We start from the raw sequence: 15,275 nt of genomic DNA on the forward strand, positions 1-15,275 counted from the left end.
GAGACCTTACTTGGAGTACTGCATCCAGATTTGGGGTCCTCATTCCAAGAAGGACAAGGATCTATTAGAGTGGAGGGCCACAGAGGGCCGGAGCAGTTTTCTTATGAATACAGGCAGAGACAGTTGAGGTTGTTTCGGCCTGGAGAAGAAAAGATTCTGGGGAGATCTTCCTGTGGCCTTTCATTACTTAAAGGGGGCTGTGACAGACTGAAACATTGTTAATGTCTCAAACACTGACAAAATCATAAAAAGACTTTCTGTCAAACTGCAAGGAAGCAAATTTCTGTCTGGGACCACCGAAGCACCTTGATTCTTGAATATGCTTCCTGACTGGAATTTGGACTGTTGGGAGAACTTGAGATAAAGACTATTGTCTAATTATCTCAGGTCTGAGGAGAAGTAAACAAGGTTCAAGGGAAGAAGTGTATCTGTGTTAAGAATCAGCCCTAGCTGAGCTCAGAAAGTGGCAGAGAAGGGTTTTGGGTGTTTGATGGCAAAATCACTCCACACCAAAAAAACTAAACCTCCCACTCCAGGAAGACCACATACACATGGGATATTCACATGAGAGGCAGCTGAGAAGCGGTCATAAACCATCAAAGACCCCCAAATTGCCCCCACCAACTCATTCCTGAGGCCTTTCTCCACCAGAGGACTGCATGTGATCCAAGTGATGCAACAAATCCAGAGTTTGTTGCAAGAGACTGCAAAATCTCCCCCCAGAGGGGAAGTGCCTGGGCATCTCCTGAATATATATTAATCCATTGGACTCTATGTTTTGTGGGACCCTCACCACCCAGAAGACCAACATTGACAGGATGCCACCAGGTTCCATGGAGTGATATATTGACTATTTTAATCTCTCTGTCACTGCCTTTCTTCTCCCATCCCTCTCTCTTTTTTCCTGTTACCTTCTATCTCTGCCTCACAGTTACTGTTAAATAAAATCCATTCTATTGACTTTGGCATATAGTCTTATTTCCACCTTAGTCGAGCAGAGGCATTTCTAGTAATTTTAATAACTGAATCATAACAAGGGCTTATAAGAAGGACAGGATCAAATAATTTAGCAGGGTCTCTAGCAATAGGAGAAGGGGTAATGTTTTTAAACTAAAAGAGGGTAGATTCAGATTAGACAGAAGGAAGAAATTTTTCACAGAGAGAATTGTGAAACACTGGAGTAAGCTACCCAGAGAGCTGGTGGGTGCCCCATCCCTGGTGACACTGAAGATCAGGTTGGATGTGGCTCTGAGAAATCTGATCTAGTGGAAGATTCCTGCAAGAAGTCAAACTAAATGACCTTTAAAGGCCCCTTCCAACCCAAAACATGCTATGATACTATGATGTCTAATATGATATGCTGATTGATGTGAAACTCTGACTTCAGGTAAAACAACTAGGGTCTGGGTAGAAAAATGGCACATCTTGAAGTAATTCATTAATTTTATTTGATTTAGTAAATTTACTAATTTTACACTCTTTCATTTCTCAGGTGGACATATAGGGTAAAACAGAACCTAGAATTCTATCCATGCACATCTCATACAGGAATGGAGAAGATAAAGTTAACTTTTGTGCACTTTGGGCAGGTGCCAACTCTCTTTGCATAGACTTTATAAAATAATGAAATTTTATTAATATTTAATTCTAACTTAAAAAGGTAAATTAAGAATGTGCATTTTTGAGGGTTTAGTAGTAAGTGAAGAAAGGGCAGATACCGAAGGATGAAAAATAATCAGCAAGAAGCTCTAGCAGGTACTAGAAACTTAACTTGTACGGTACTGGAAAGAGCTGATGAAAATAACACAAAATTTATGCAGCACATGGAGAATGTGTGTTTGATCTTACTGACAGTAATAAACAGGCTAAAAAATTGTTATAAGTTATGTACTTCAGAAATAAACAGTGCTGAGTTGGCTAACTGAATTTTTAAGGAATCTTTCTACAGATTCTCCGTATCTCTATGGGCCAGCTTCTTATTAGATAGGGAAGTCAGTAAAGAAGAAATTTAGGGAATTTCTGTACCTTTGAAAAGTGGTTTAAACTTGAGCACAGGCTTGATTTTAACTTCTCAGAAGTTTCATTTAAAATTGAAAGAGTACATGGTTATTGGTTATATCTTGTGTATTTAATGTATATTTATATTTAATTATATGCTATTCTAGTGTATCTATTAAGATATGTTGTATAAAAATATATATGGGTACTATGTGACCAGAGTTTTAATTAAATTTTTTCATTTGAATTAATTTTTGAAAAGCAGGATATTTAGTTTATTACATGAAGATTTCTACAGTTATATTAACTTCTGTACAGCTCAGAGATAATTAACAGCATATATGAAATGTGCCTAGGGTGCTTTCATACTGTTTATTTCAATAGAATAAGAGAAGCAGAAAAAGATAGTTTTGACAAAGTTCAAATTAAACACTGAAGAAGAAAGAGACTGTATAAGACATTTTAAAATTTATGTGAACTCATCTGTAAAATTACTGCTACTGTGTGAAAGAAAATTGACTAATTACCTTCTGTAAAACTAGCCCCTAATGGAAGTATCTGACTTTGAACTACTGCTGTTTTGAACACTCAACTGGAAGGACAAACACGAGAGAGATATTAATAGAATTAATGATAGTGGCAAAGTGACTTCACAGAGATGAGACTATAATGCACATATAGTCCATGGAGAGAAACAGTAGGAGAGATTGTAGATTTTTTAAAAAAGGAAAACACTATTATCTCTATGTTGTACATAAGCATAAAAGTAGCATCCAACATTGCTAGTAGAACTGTTATAAATATTCATAACAATTTTATCACTCCAACCAACTGCTTTAATATATATTATGCCAAATAAATTAAATGTTTGTTTCCTTATGCCTTTTTTATACTCAAAAAACAAATCGTGATTGATACAGTGCAGAGGGCTTTAAAAAAGCCCTACTGTTTTTTTTCTTTTTTTTTTTAAATATCTGAATTTGTTTAACAAGTTGATGTTTTCTTTCAACTGTTTTCTCTCAACTATACTTGCTTCGAGTTCTGGTTATGTGATCTAGAACTTATTTCTCCTCTCATGCAAAAATTACAAATGGCCTCTCTAAGAATAAGTTGGAGGCTTTCTCAGGGCTGTACCGCAGGCCTGTTGGGCTTGGCTCTGCTCACCACTCTTCTGAAAAGCAGCAGACTGATTCCCAGCCTGACAGCTGGCTGACGAGTCTGGTTCTGCACCCACAAGGGCAAACCTCATCTGGTAGGGATGAAACTTGGAGCTCTGTCTGCTTAATTGTAATTTCTGCACAAATTCTGTTGAATGAGGGCCACATACCTGCTTCACACAGCGAAAAACCATAGGAGAAAGAGAGGTTCTCTCCTCTCTCTTCCTTCCCTCATCCCTCCAGAAGGAATATATTAGCTTTGGTGAACATAATTTTTTATGCTAGTATACAAGTCTCTTTTGCTTTGCTAGAGAACAGAGTAATCTTTCAAAAGAATATATCTGTTGGGTTTTTTTTTAACTTAAACTAAACAGTGTGACCTATGGTGTCACTGAGTATTCATTTATATTCATAATTTACTTTATCAACCATATATCCTCTTGGTGCACATCTTGTTGAAGTATCTCAGACCACCAGAAAATTCCAAATATAAAAGCTATGGCTTTGATATAGATATGAGGAAAAAGATCAAAAGAATACAACATGAACAGCCACAGAGCCACCTGCAGGGCAATATTTTAGATACCAATCTTTTCTATTATATTAATGATTTTTATCCTCTTATAGTAAATTATACTATTTGATAAACACTATTAAATATATGTCCATATAAGAAAGCAAAAATTTGGTTACCAGGGAAGAATTATCTGAAGGTAATGCATCTAGGTACCTATTCTCATTGATCAGTGCACCCCAGAAAAATGACTCGTAGAATTTAAAACCATTACTTCTTGGTTAGCTTCACTCTCCTTTAACTGCACAATCTACTTCCATTGCGCTGTATGAACACTAGCCATAAATCAGCAGCAATTCCTGCTGCTTTTTTGGAAGGCATCAGGACATCCATTGACAGTGATTTCAACATAAAATTTCACATTCAAGTGTCACTACAGCCTCTCAAATAAATCTCAAATATTTGTTTTGAACGACCAACAGTAGGTGTAATGGCAAAATCCAGAATGATAACACAGATTACTTTCTCTTTCTTTAATGCTGCTCTAGTGTGTATTTGCTTGCCAACACAGCTCTGCTATTCAGGTAATAGGTATAAATTGTTTAGACTTTATCTCAAATGTAGTGCCTCCAAATGGAAATGGACCTTACAATAGCATTGCTTTCACTTTATCCTTCAGCTTGAGTTTTTCTGTCTGTATAACTCAATTCCTTTGTTAGCTGTAAGCACTTAGCTTTGCATGAATCAGTGGTTTGTCAGGGTGATGGGAGAGAAGCATATTGACAAAACAGACTTGGATATGCTATGCAGACCATGTAAGTTGAAAGAGAGTTGATTGTAAGGAGCTGATAGGCAGGAAAAAAAATCATTAATGAGCATTTTTACATGCTGCAAGAAGTGGAAGGCATTTTTGATCTGCATGCCCTTCTGTCCTGAGTTGAGCTGGCAAAATGCCAGCTGTCCAGGACAGAGAAAAAGTGTTCCTCCCCCACCAACTAGCCAAGGGAAGGGAAGAGGGAGAGAGGAAAAAACTTCCAAAACCAGGTTTATGCTGAAACTAACTACATGTATTTATACAGAAAAGAGAAAAATAAGAGAGAACTACAATATAACACACACTTACACAAGTTATGCATATATAACAAAGAATAACCTCCCACTCCCCAATTAATACAAAGCCCATAACTCTAAATTCATAAGCACTCCAAAAGACACTCAGCAAGAAAGAGAAAGTATAACAACAAAATATTTCTACCTCCCTGAATACAAACAAAATGCAAGCAGAGGCAAGAGGAGCAGGGCCTAGCATAGTAGAGGAGCTGCTAGATGTCCTCCTCTTAGTGCAGCCATGATGGAACTAACCAAGCCACTCACACACACTGGATTTTACACCCTTTGAGATGATGTAGTATGGTATGGAATACAATATTATTGGCTGGAAGAAGTCAGCTGTTAGATAGCTCAGCCCAGCTTAAACCAGCTGACAATCCTAGGCCTAGCTGAACTTTAAAACCTAAGTTTAGGCCCACCTGGCTAAACCCATAACACCTTCCATAAGAAGTGTATGGCAGACCAGAAATAGGAGAGTGTGTAGCTAACACTGTAGGGCTGTACCTTCTTCTCCCTCAAATGCACTTCTGTAGGTAATAATAACTGGCCTGTGGATTCTGCACATTTTATGCAATTCAGTGGTTTCTCTCTAGAAAGTAAAGACAGCTAGTATGCCAAAAACTTGACAGTCTTCATACCCTCAACTTTACCACTATTGTGTTTGACAAACTGTATTCCTTTCCAAGCTTCAAAAATCCATTAAATGACAGTGCTTTTATCTGCAGAATTTACATAAACCTAGTATAATGTATTTTTAAATACCTTTATTTTCATTGGTTGATTCTTGTTTTAGTGGGTTTGTTTGTTTGTTTGTTTTGTAGGTGTTTGTTTTGTTTTGTTTTTTTACTTTAGTACTGATGTTTCAGGAAAAAAAGCAGGGGATATTAAGCAGAGATAATTCTTTTTGACATGATCTAAGCTACTTGCTCTCGATAAATAGACAGTTAGATACTTGATCCACCCTTGGGACCTGGAGGAAAGCTTTACATCCCAAAGTGATTTGTTGTTTGTATGCCCTCTTTATCAGCTTTTACTGCCCAGTCTTGTGCCAGAGGCTTTGCTGGAGCCATTCTAAATCACTGGGAAAAACTCTATTCAAACCATTCCCCCCAGGTGGTTAGCACGTGGCAGCAGTATGATTAGCATGAAACAAACAACAGTGATTTCTTCCCCGTTGCTTATCCTTTGGGAATTCTTCATATTTTCCCTGTTTTCAGGTAAAGCTAAGGGTAACAGATTCCTATAGCCATAAATTGCTTTAGACAATCAAATTAAAAGCACTGAGAAAATACTATGTACTGCAAAATAAGAACACTGATTTTTCACTTATAAGATCTGTTTAAGAAAACTAAAACTGTCCATGAGAATAGAAATGTCTACTGAAAAGTGTATCTGTGGGCAGATTTTGTTAAAGTATTTTTAAGAAGTAGGTTATCATACTGTCAGAATAATGTAGATTAATATTTTTATTGAATAACCTTGTGCTGAAAACTGAAATTGGTTCTCAACTTAGTAATTGTATAATTATGGTTTATGTTAAGCCTGTTTTAAATTCATTTTTTCTTACAACAATGGTCTTTGTCTTCTAATACTGAGTGGGTGGATTTGTTTATTATAAACTTGATAGACCAGTATAGGAATAATTAAAGCTTTCCTATGGTATGAAGTTATTAAAAAAAGAAAGCACTATACTGTATTTTCTTCAGAACTTTAACAATGAATATATAGATTTTTAAAAGCAATTCCAATATTGCAGCTGCAAAACAGGGGAAATTCTATAGCAGAATTCTTGCAATAATTGAAAAATCCGAAGTAAATCATAGAATTTTACAGTGCAGTATTTTTTGACAGCAGATCCATTATGTTCAAACATTGTTTTTGCCACCTGTTGAAATTTTATATCCAAATGATATCCATATCCAGATTTCTTGAACTGAGTCAAGGCTGCAATCTTATCTTTCTGTGTTTTAGAAACTAACAAAGTAACTGCCGTACCTTCGACCTTTTACAGAGCCCAAACAAAGTGGAGGGGTTTTTATGTTTTCACTATTCATGGCAACTCTGGGAAATGTAATCTGTTTCCTAACCTTTTAATATCAGTGGAATGAGGCTGCTGCATTGACTACTAGAAGCAATCCACAAAAAAACCTTCAGCCTTCTGTGGGAATGACGAGGTTTGGATTCCACAGTAGCAGATCATCATGAAATTTAATGTCTGGTGAAGTTATTCACTAGGACAGGACAGATGTGACATGGCACTGATCTGATGGGAAACTGCTGATACACAACATTATGCCATATTACCTAAAAATGTTTTGAAAATGCTCCTGGTATAATCAATAGTGCATAGAAGAAGCAGCTGCTCAGAAACATGCACAATATAGCTGCCTAGGATGACCCTCCACTGGCAGTCACAAAAGAGTGACTACACACAAATGCTACAGGGGTTGTCTTTCTGTCTTCTTTAATGGTGTGGTGTCAAGTTTTAATATGCACTGTGAGCTAAAAACTGTCTTTTTGTCACTTATTATCAGGAACAGTTACTACTGCATAACTCATATTCTTTTACCTAAGCAGACAGCATTGCACTTGCCTCTCTTAGAACACATTTTTTTTTCTAAGTAGCGTAACCTACTAAGAAATACCGATAATATTTGTATATTATTAACTACACTATTGTTTTCTGTGGTCATCTGCAGACAGAAGAAGGAGGACCCTGGAAACTACAGGCCTCTCAGTCTCACTTCATTGCCTGGTAAAATCATGTAAAAGATTAGTCTAAGAGGTGTTGGTCACAGTCAGCTCAGCTTCATGAGGGGGAAGTCCTGCTTGTCAAATCTAATTTCCCTCTACCACCGGGTAACCAGCCACCTAGTTGGTCTAGAACAGACAGTATGTGTAACCTGTTTGGGCTTTAGCAAAGCTTTTGACACTGTCTCTGAAAGTATCCTGCTGGACAAAATATCCAGTGTACCGCTGGATAACTGTGTTAGACAATGGGAGAGCAACTGACTGATGGGTTGGGCACCAAGACTTATAGTGAATGAAGTAACATCAGGCTGGTGTCCAGTCACTAGTGGGGTTCTGCAGAGCTCCATCCTCAGTTCAGTTCTCTTCAAAACCTGCATTAACTTGAATGCAGAATTCAAAGGAATATTAAGCAAGTTTGCTGATGACACTAAATTAGGAGCTGTTGACTCCCCTGAGGGAAGCGAGGCCCTGCAGAGACACCTCAACAAATCAGAGACATGGGCAATCACCAACCATATGAAGTTCAAGGGAAACTGCTGGATTCTGCACCTGGGATGCAGGAACCCTGGTTGTGTTCACAGACCAGGGAATGAGAGGCAAGAGAGAAGTGCTATAGATTGGGACCTGGGGATCCTGGTCAACAGCAAGTTGAATATGAGTTAGCAGTGCCCTGGCAGCCAGGAGGGCCAACCGTGTCCTGAGGGACATCAGGCACAGCATCACCAGCTGGCCGAGGGAGGGGATTGTCCTGCTCTGCTCTGCACTGGGGCGCCCTCACCTTGAATATTATGTGCAGTTTTGGGCACCACAATATAAGAAAGATATTAAGTTGTTAGAGAGTGTCCAAAGAAGGACAAGGAAGATGATGAGGGGTCTAGAGGAGAAGCCTTATGAGGAATGCCTGAGGTCACTTGGTTTGTTCAGCCTGGAGAAGAGGAGACTGAGGGGAGACATCATTGCAGTCTTCTATATCCTCATAAGGTAAAGAGGAGGGGCAAGCAGTAATCTCTTCATTCTTGTGACCAGTGACAAGACTCAAAAAAATGGCAGAAAGCTGAGTTGGGGGAGGTTTAGGTGAAACATCAGGGAAAAGAGTTTCCCCAGAGGGTGGTTGAGCACTGGAACAGGCTCCCCAGGGAAGTGGTCACAGCACTGAACTTGTCTGAGTTCAAGAATTGTTTGGACAATGCTGTCAGGACATGATGTTATTTTTAAGGTGTCCTGTGCAGGGCCAGGAGTTGGACCCGATGGGTACCTTCCAATTCAGCGTATTTTATAAATTTCTGATTTACCTTGGTTATGGCAATCCCAGACACAGCTACAGGTTAGGCAGAGAAGTGATTCAGAGCAGCCCTGCCGAGAAAGACTCTGGGATGGTAGTTGGAAAACTTAGCATGAGTCAGCGGTGTGTGTTTGTAGCCCAGAAAGCCAACCATGTCCTGGGCTGCAGCAAAAGGAGCATGACCAGCAGGTCAAAAGAGGTGATTCTCTCCCTCTGCTCTGCTTTTATGAGATCCCACCTGGAGTACTATGTACAGTTCTGGTGCCTCAACTTAAGAAGGACATGGAATTCTTGGAACAAGTCCAGAGAAGGACCACAAGGTTGACAGGAGGAGCGGAGCACTGACCCCATAAAAACAGGCTGAGAAATCTGGAGCTATTCAGCCTGGAGAAGAGAAAGTTGTGTGGAGACCTCATAGCAATCTTCCAGTATCTGAAGGGGGTCTACAGGAAAGCCAGAGAGGAACTTTGCATCAGGAACTGTAGTGATAGGACAAGGAGTAATGGATAGAAGTTGAAAGAGGGGAAATTAAGGTTAGATACTAGGAAGAAATTTTTTACTGTGAGGGTGGTTGGAACCTGGAACAGGTTGCTCAGGGAGGCTGTGGATGCCCCAACCCTGGAAATGTTCAAAGCTGGGCTGCATAAGGCCTTGAGCAACCTGGTCTACTGGGAGGTGTTCCTGACTATGACAGGGAGAGATGGGGATTGATGATGACTTTTAAGGTCCCCTCCAACCCTTAATATTCTATGAATCTATGATTTCAACAGTTTCAGATTTTCTACTATGTCAAAGCACTTCAAATAATTAGTCCAAAACCAAATTCCTATAAGCTTCATTAAAAGTATCAGGGACAGTAATTCTCAATTTATAATTATTTTCCTCTTTGACTATCCACTCATGTTTTAGTTAATTTAATATGCTTTATGAAAAAATATAAGGAAAATATTTAAATTATACTAGAAACTGTATCACAGATCTTCAAGACTATAAGACCAATAATGTAGTAATATTTTAATCAGCTTGTACTTATTCAAATTTTTGGAAAAAAATGCAAATTTTAGCTTTGACAGAATTCTAACATCTTTTACAGTCACCCTGGCAGTTGGCCATAACAGACAGATCTAGATACACAAACTGTTACACCTTCTGCTTCATACAAGAAATATTCAGAGAAATTTTCAGGACCTTGAATGCATCAATAGACCCTAACTAGCCTTACCAACCTATAATTATCTTTCTTCGATGCTTCCTTGATGATATCTCTCCCTCCTCTCATGTGTTTAACTGCTGGTGTTCATGGTGAGCTCTGATGCAGACCAGCACTATCAGCTTGGATCATCCTACTGTGAAAACAGAACTCACCTCTGAGATGTCCACAATTTCATTGATTCACTCATGAGAGTTGCATTTAAGCTTCAGACCTTTGAACTAGTCCCTTTCCATATTTAGCTGTATGCCCAGATCTAGCTTTGTATCTTGATGATTCTAATCTGTTGAACCAGATACCCAGCTTGACCACAAACCTGCTTCATCACTACATACTTGTCTGTGATCACTGGACTTCTGGATGAATCTGTGTATCTGTGGCTGTTGAGGGATTGTGCTCTCTGTTATTAAGGTCACTGTCACTGCTGGCTTTGCTGTCGCCTTCAGCTCCAGCTCTTATTCTCTTACAGAAAGGACCACTCTTCCTACTCGCTGATGTAAGGAATAACAGTAATCCTAATACATTTTGTCTGAACACCCAAACAGATAAGTGGACTAGGACTAGATAAATGGCTCCAAGAGACTCTGATTGTACAGGGTGGTGAACAAGGTGACCTCTAGAGGTTCTTTCAAACCTCAGTCATTCTGTGATTCCGTGATCATCAACTAACTGTTATTCGAAGAACTAGCAGTTGTTCAGAGTAACTTTTAAGTTATTCCCAAATACAGCTGCTGGAGAAACTATTTCCTCTCTTTTTACATCCAGAAGAATCTTGCTACATGACAGATCTTGATTTTCAGGAGCTATTTTGAGACTTAAGCAGAATTTCTCTTTTTATTATTTTTTCCCCCAAACTGTCATTTGGAATGAACTTTCCCACAATACAGTTTTATCATCAAACTTTTAAGTTTGTATTAGGTTTGAAAGTGTTTTTGTTTAGGTAATTTGATTCTGGATAAAACAATGGCAACAGATGTTCTTCATTCAAGCAATGTATATTTTTAAAGGCTGAAATCAGCTGTGATTATCATCTTTGTGGGTAATAGATCTGGACCACAATTAGTTATATATTCTCCTGACTATAAAAATACTCTTCAGTTATTTTACTTGATACAGTATTAAACACAATCTCAGTAGAAAAATAATAAAAAAATCTATATTACCCAAGTAAATTATCCTTGTGTTATTGATTTAAATAAATAAAACCTTTAAGAATATGCACCTCTTCTCTCTTAGACTAATGAAGGCATTTCAAGTTCTGCTGGTCTGAAGCTTTTATACTTTGGAACACTGAATTAGTTTAACATGTATTGAATTACTTACAGTGAATCCTCCAATTATATTAAGACACAATCCTTCATTCAGACAGTTGATGCTGAGCAGCCTGCAGTAGTCAATTACTTCCTCACAGTTTTTTCCAGTGAATCCTGGCATGCAGCTGCAAATACACCAGTGTATTTTAGAGGACTTGCATTTTAAAAGTTAACTGTAGTTAATTATGTTCCATAATTCTGTTAAATAATGTTCTTGCATTAACAAAATGGATCTCATATGTTATTTAAAACACACAAAATAAGTTTTCAAGCAATTAAAAATCAGTTGCATGATTCTGGATAATTTTGCTTTTCCATAAAATAATTCATTTCATTGATTAAAGTGTTTTCATACCAGTATAATCTTCCAGGAAAAAAAATCTAGAATGAGGTAATATTTGATAAAAAGCTATAAACAAGCTAACAAGGTTTTGGAAAACTATTAGAAAGAACAGGTCAATTAAAGCATCAGAGAGAAAAAATTAGAAATATGATGATAAGTGAGATTCAAAGTAATTAACATCAATCATTGCTAATGATTAAACAGTAGTAAATAACGACATGCTTACATAGTGTAAGGAACATTGTAGAGAGAACAATGCATAGCTGTTTCTGGGTTTGCTTAACTGTAATTCAGTATTTCCTTTAAAGAAGAAAATTAATATTTTATTTTTGTGACTGTTTGTTAGTTCCATGGGATGTCAATGGGTCTGTGGGTAACTCTTCTATGGTAAAGGAACTACAGAAATTTCTTCTGCTTCATGTCAGCACTTATCATTAATAAATCTTATATAGCCCTCCATTGTTTAAAAAAAGTCCATATATACAGATAAAAAAGATGAGATTTAAGTGTCTTATTCAAAAGTAATAATGGAACAATGTAGAAAAAATATTTGAAGATTTGTATCTTGATAGATGTATAATCCCTGGCTCTTTCTAGTATCACAAAAAGAAAAGATTTAAGAAGAGAAAGGAAATGGCCAGCTAGATGAAAATTTGGTTTTGTAAAAGAATTCCAAAAGTCATAGATGGGCCATTTCCTCTTAGCTTTTCCTAAGGGGTTGTGAGAGACCAGGTTTGTATTTCACTGGGTTATTTATTGTGTCAGAACCAGCCCTGTGTGTGGGTGGGAGGGGTTCACACCTGCAGTATGGGAAGGCGATTGGCCTGCGGCCCCAGGGATCAGAAGCCATGTGGCAGTGCCCATTAAAGGGCCCACCTGGTGGCTTCCCCACCCCCTGGAGCCTCCAACTGTCTGAACAGCCCTCCCTCTGGTCTGGGGGGCACTGAGGGGTCAGTGAACTGGATGTCCCACTGGGAGGGGTGGCCACAGTGCCGGGGCACATGGACAGAGGCACACAGGGCCTCCCTCTTCACCTATTCTCACCCAGGACCTGCTCCCATTGGCTCTCCAGTGGTAGCCATACAAGTTTCTTATTCTAACCTCTTTCTTTACTCCTCCTTTCTTCTCTCAGTATCCTTCCTTTCTTCAATCTTTCCTTAATCTCCTTCAGGTAACTTAAAACCAATGGGTTGCATTTCACTAAGTTGTGGGTTGGTGTTTGCTGGGTGCTTTGTGGAATCTACTCCTTGGTTGTATGTTACTCCTGTAAACCTTTTGCCAAAACGCCTTTTTTCTCACTGAATTAAAAGAAATCTTTAATGAAATGTGTGTACTACATTCTTTCTAAGCAAATTCAAGGTATTAAAGGACTTAGAGGCTCTGCAAAAGTTTTGGATGGAAACTCTTGAGAGTTTTAAATATAAGTAAAACTCCTGGGTAGTGTGTGGTGAAGAACTGGGGCTTTACAGGGATACTTGATCAAATGACTCAGTCCAGAAGCTGGAAATCATGAAGATGATACAGAATTGCTTACATTTCTCCTATGTTTTTGCTCCGAATAGATATGAAATTCAGCCGTGTTGCTTATATTTTCCCATGTAAAAAAAAAAATAAAAATCCCATCCCTGTTTTCAAAATGTATCAAACCTCTCATAGTCATGCAGCATAAAAAAGTAAAGGGTATGTTTTCAACAGCAACTAGCTAGGCAACAACATTCAAAAGAAAGTACCTGAGTTAACCATACTTTCTAAATCACTTAAAGAGGTGCATCAGTGGGTATGGCTGCCTCTGAGGAGTGCACACTCATCTATCAAATCCAGAGGCTTAAGTCACTTATTAACCTTGGTTAAATATTAAACAGGTTGGATTTAATCAGATATCCCTGGAGACCATGCATACAATTCATGCGTAGGACTATCTGGACAGACGTAGATGAATATGGGAAAACCTTCTCTAAACAGTTATATGCTTTGAGATTGGTATAGACACAATCACAGATGGACACTATACAAGTCGCAATGGATTACATAATCCTTACCCTTCTCTTGAAACAGTTGCATGTAATTACATTGCTGCCATTTCAAGTACTTGGCTTCAAAATTCGTGCAGTCTGTTCTTAACTGATTTCCAGTTTGTGTACTGTGGCTAAAAGGAGTTTTTTATAATACTTAGCTCCTTTTAGTTCAGCATGTTCAGAGATATCAGATAGTTACATCTTGATTTTTCCCTCTAAAAATATGTACTCAGGTCAACAGAAAGCATATCTATTGTCCTTTACATTATAGAATGATTTATCCATTTGATTTACATATAAAAAGAATGTAAAATAATAATTGAAAAGGTTTTGTATGGTTTTTATAATTTAATTCCTAAATAACCACTAAAAACTAATCAGAGCAATTAAATTACATCTGTTTTAGCAATTTCTTTTTGCCTGTGACCTGAATAGAGGTAAAAGATTTCCTATCATTTTAGCTTCTATTTATTTTGCTAGTCTATGATTGTTTCATAAACAGATAATCTAGTAAGCAAATTTTATAAGCTACTTTTTCTAAATTTTATATTTGCTAATTTTTCCTATTTTTGTTTCTATTGCTTTTTTGCAATAGATATACCAATGTCAGGGAAGATAAGAGCAACAGCAAAAAAGTTGACAGTAGAGTTCCAGAGATGACAGTAGAACAAATTTTCTCAGAACACCCTTCCACATTTTTCGTAACTACTTTTTCTCCTCAAGAACCTGAAAAATTGAAGAAAATACAAGGAAAACCATCACAGTTTATTGTGATGGATATGCTTGTTCACTGGCTATTTGAATTCACCTTAAATTTTGAAATAAAAAAAAAATGCTACTAGATTCTTAGCACAAAGTTGCGCATGATATCAAGAGTGAAAGGATGGAATTACAATGTATGATACTCATACATCATAAGTGAAGTGGAGAAAATTAGATTGAGTCTGTTTGGTTATATGTTTACAGTGGAAAACAACTGTTTTCCCTAAGAATGAAGGATGTGTAGATGGAAGCTGAGATTGTGATGGATATAAGCTTGGGCATGAGGAAGACCGTATAAGACGGGGTAAACAAAACAAAACATAATGATGTAAAAAGGTCAATTCAGCTATTATTTGAACTTGTATGTGCATGTGAGCTAAATGTCATGACATTTATTTATAATGTTAAAATGCTATAAAAGTGAATCATGTGGTATCACATGTAGTATTACACTGAATATAGTAGTTGTATTGTTGTAGTAGTATTACACCAAATGAAACATGTGGTTTATTGTGGAGTAATTAGACATAGACATAACATACAGTATGTGACAGTGATTACCAAAAATGAAACAAATCTTCACTTAAAACTGAATGAGCAGCTCCAAGTCTCCTGTATAAAGCAACATAGTTAATGTCAGGTTTCCTTTGGGTAAAGTGAGTTAAAACATGACTCACAGGCTGACAGCACTGAGGTGTGTGACTTTACAAAACCGGAACTGTTTAACCACTGTTCTGTATAGGTCTTCTGAAACTCTGTTACTCAACTAACTAAAGCGGGACATAAATTTAAAAAGACCATGTTGAATCCTAAAATAATA

At 37.6% G+C, this 15,275-nt stretch overlaps 1 protein-coding gene across 1 annotated transcript in view; it reads right to left on the reverse strand.

Moving 5' to 3' along the window:
• The window catches only part of EYS (eyes shut homolog), a 782,127-nt gene that overhangs the window by 725,471 nt on the left and 41,381 nt on the right, over positions 1-15,275 (reverse strand). Inside the window, exon 5 of the mRNA XM_071548512.1 lies at positions 11,346-11,460. Within this exon, the coding sequence (XP_071404613.1) occupies positions 11,346-11,460 (115 nt within the window). The remainder of the gene's footprint in view (positions 1-11,345; positions 11,461-15,275) is intronic.

Source organism: Pithys albifrons, chromosome 2 (genome assembly GCF_047495875.1).
Source record: "Pithys albifrons albifrons isolate INPA30051 chromosome 2, PitAlb_v1, whole genome shotgun sequence".
NCBI classification, from domain to species: domain Eukaryota; kingdom Metazoa; phylum Chordata; class Aves; order Passeriformes; family Thamnophilidae; genus Pithys; species Pithys albifrons.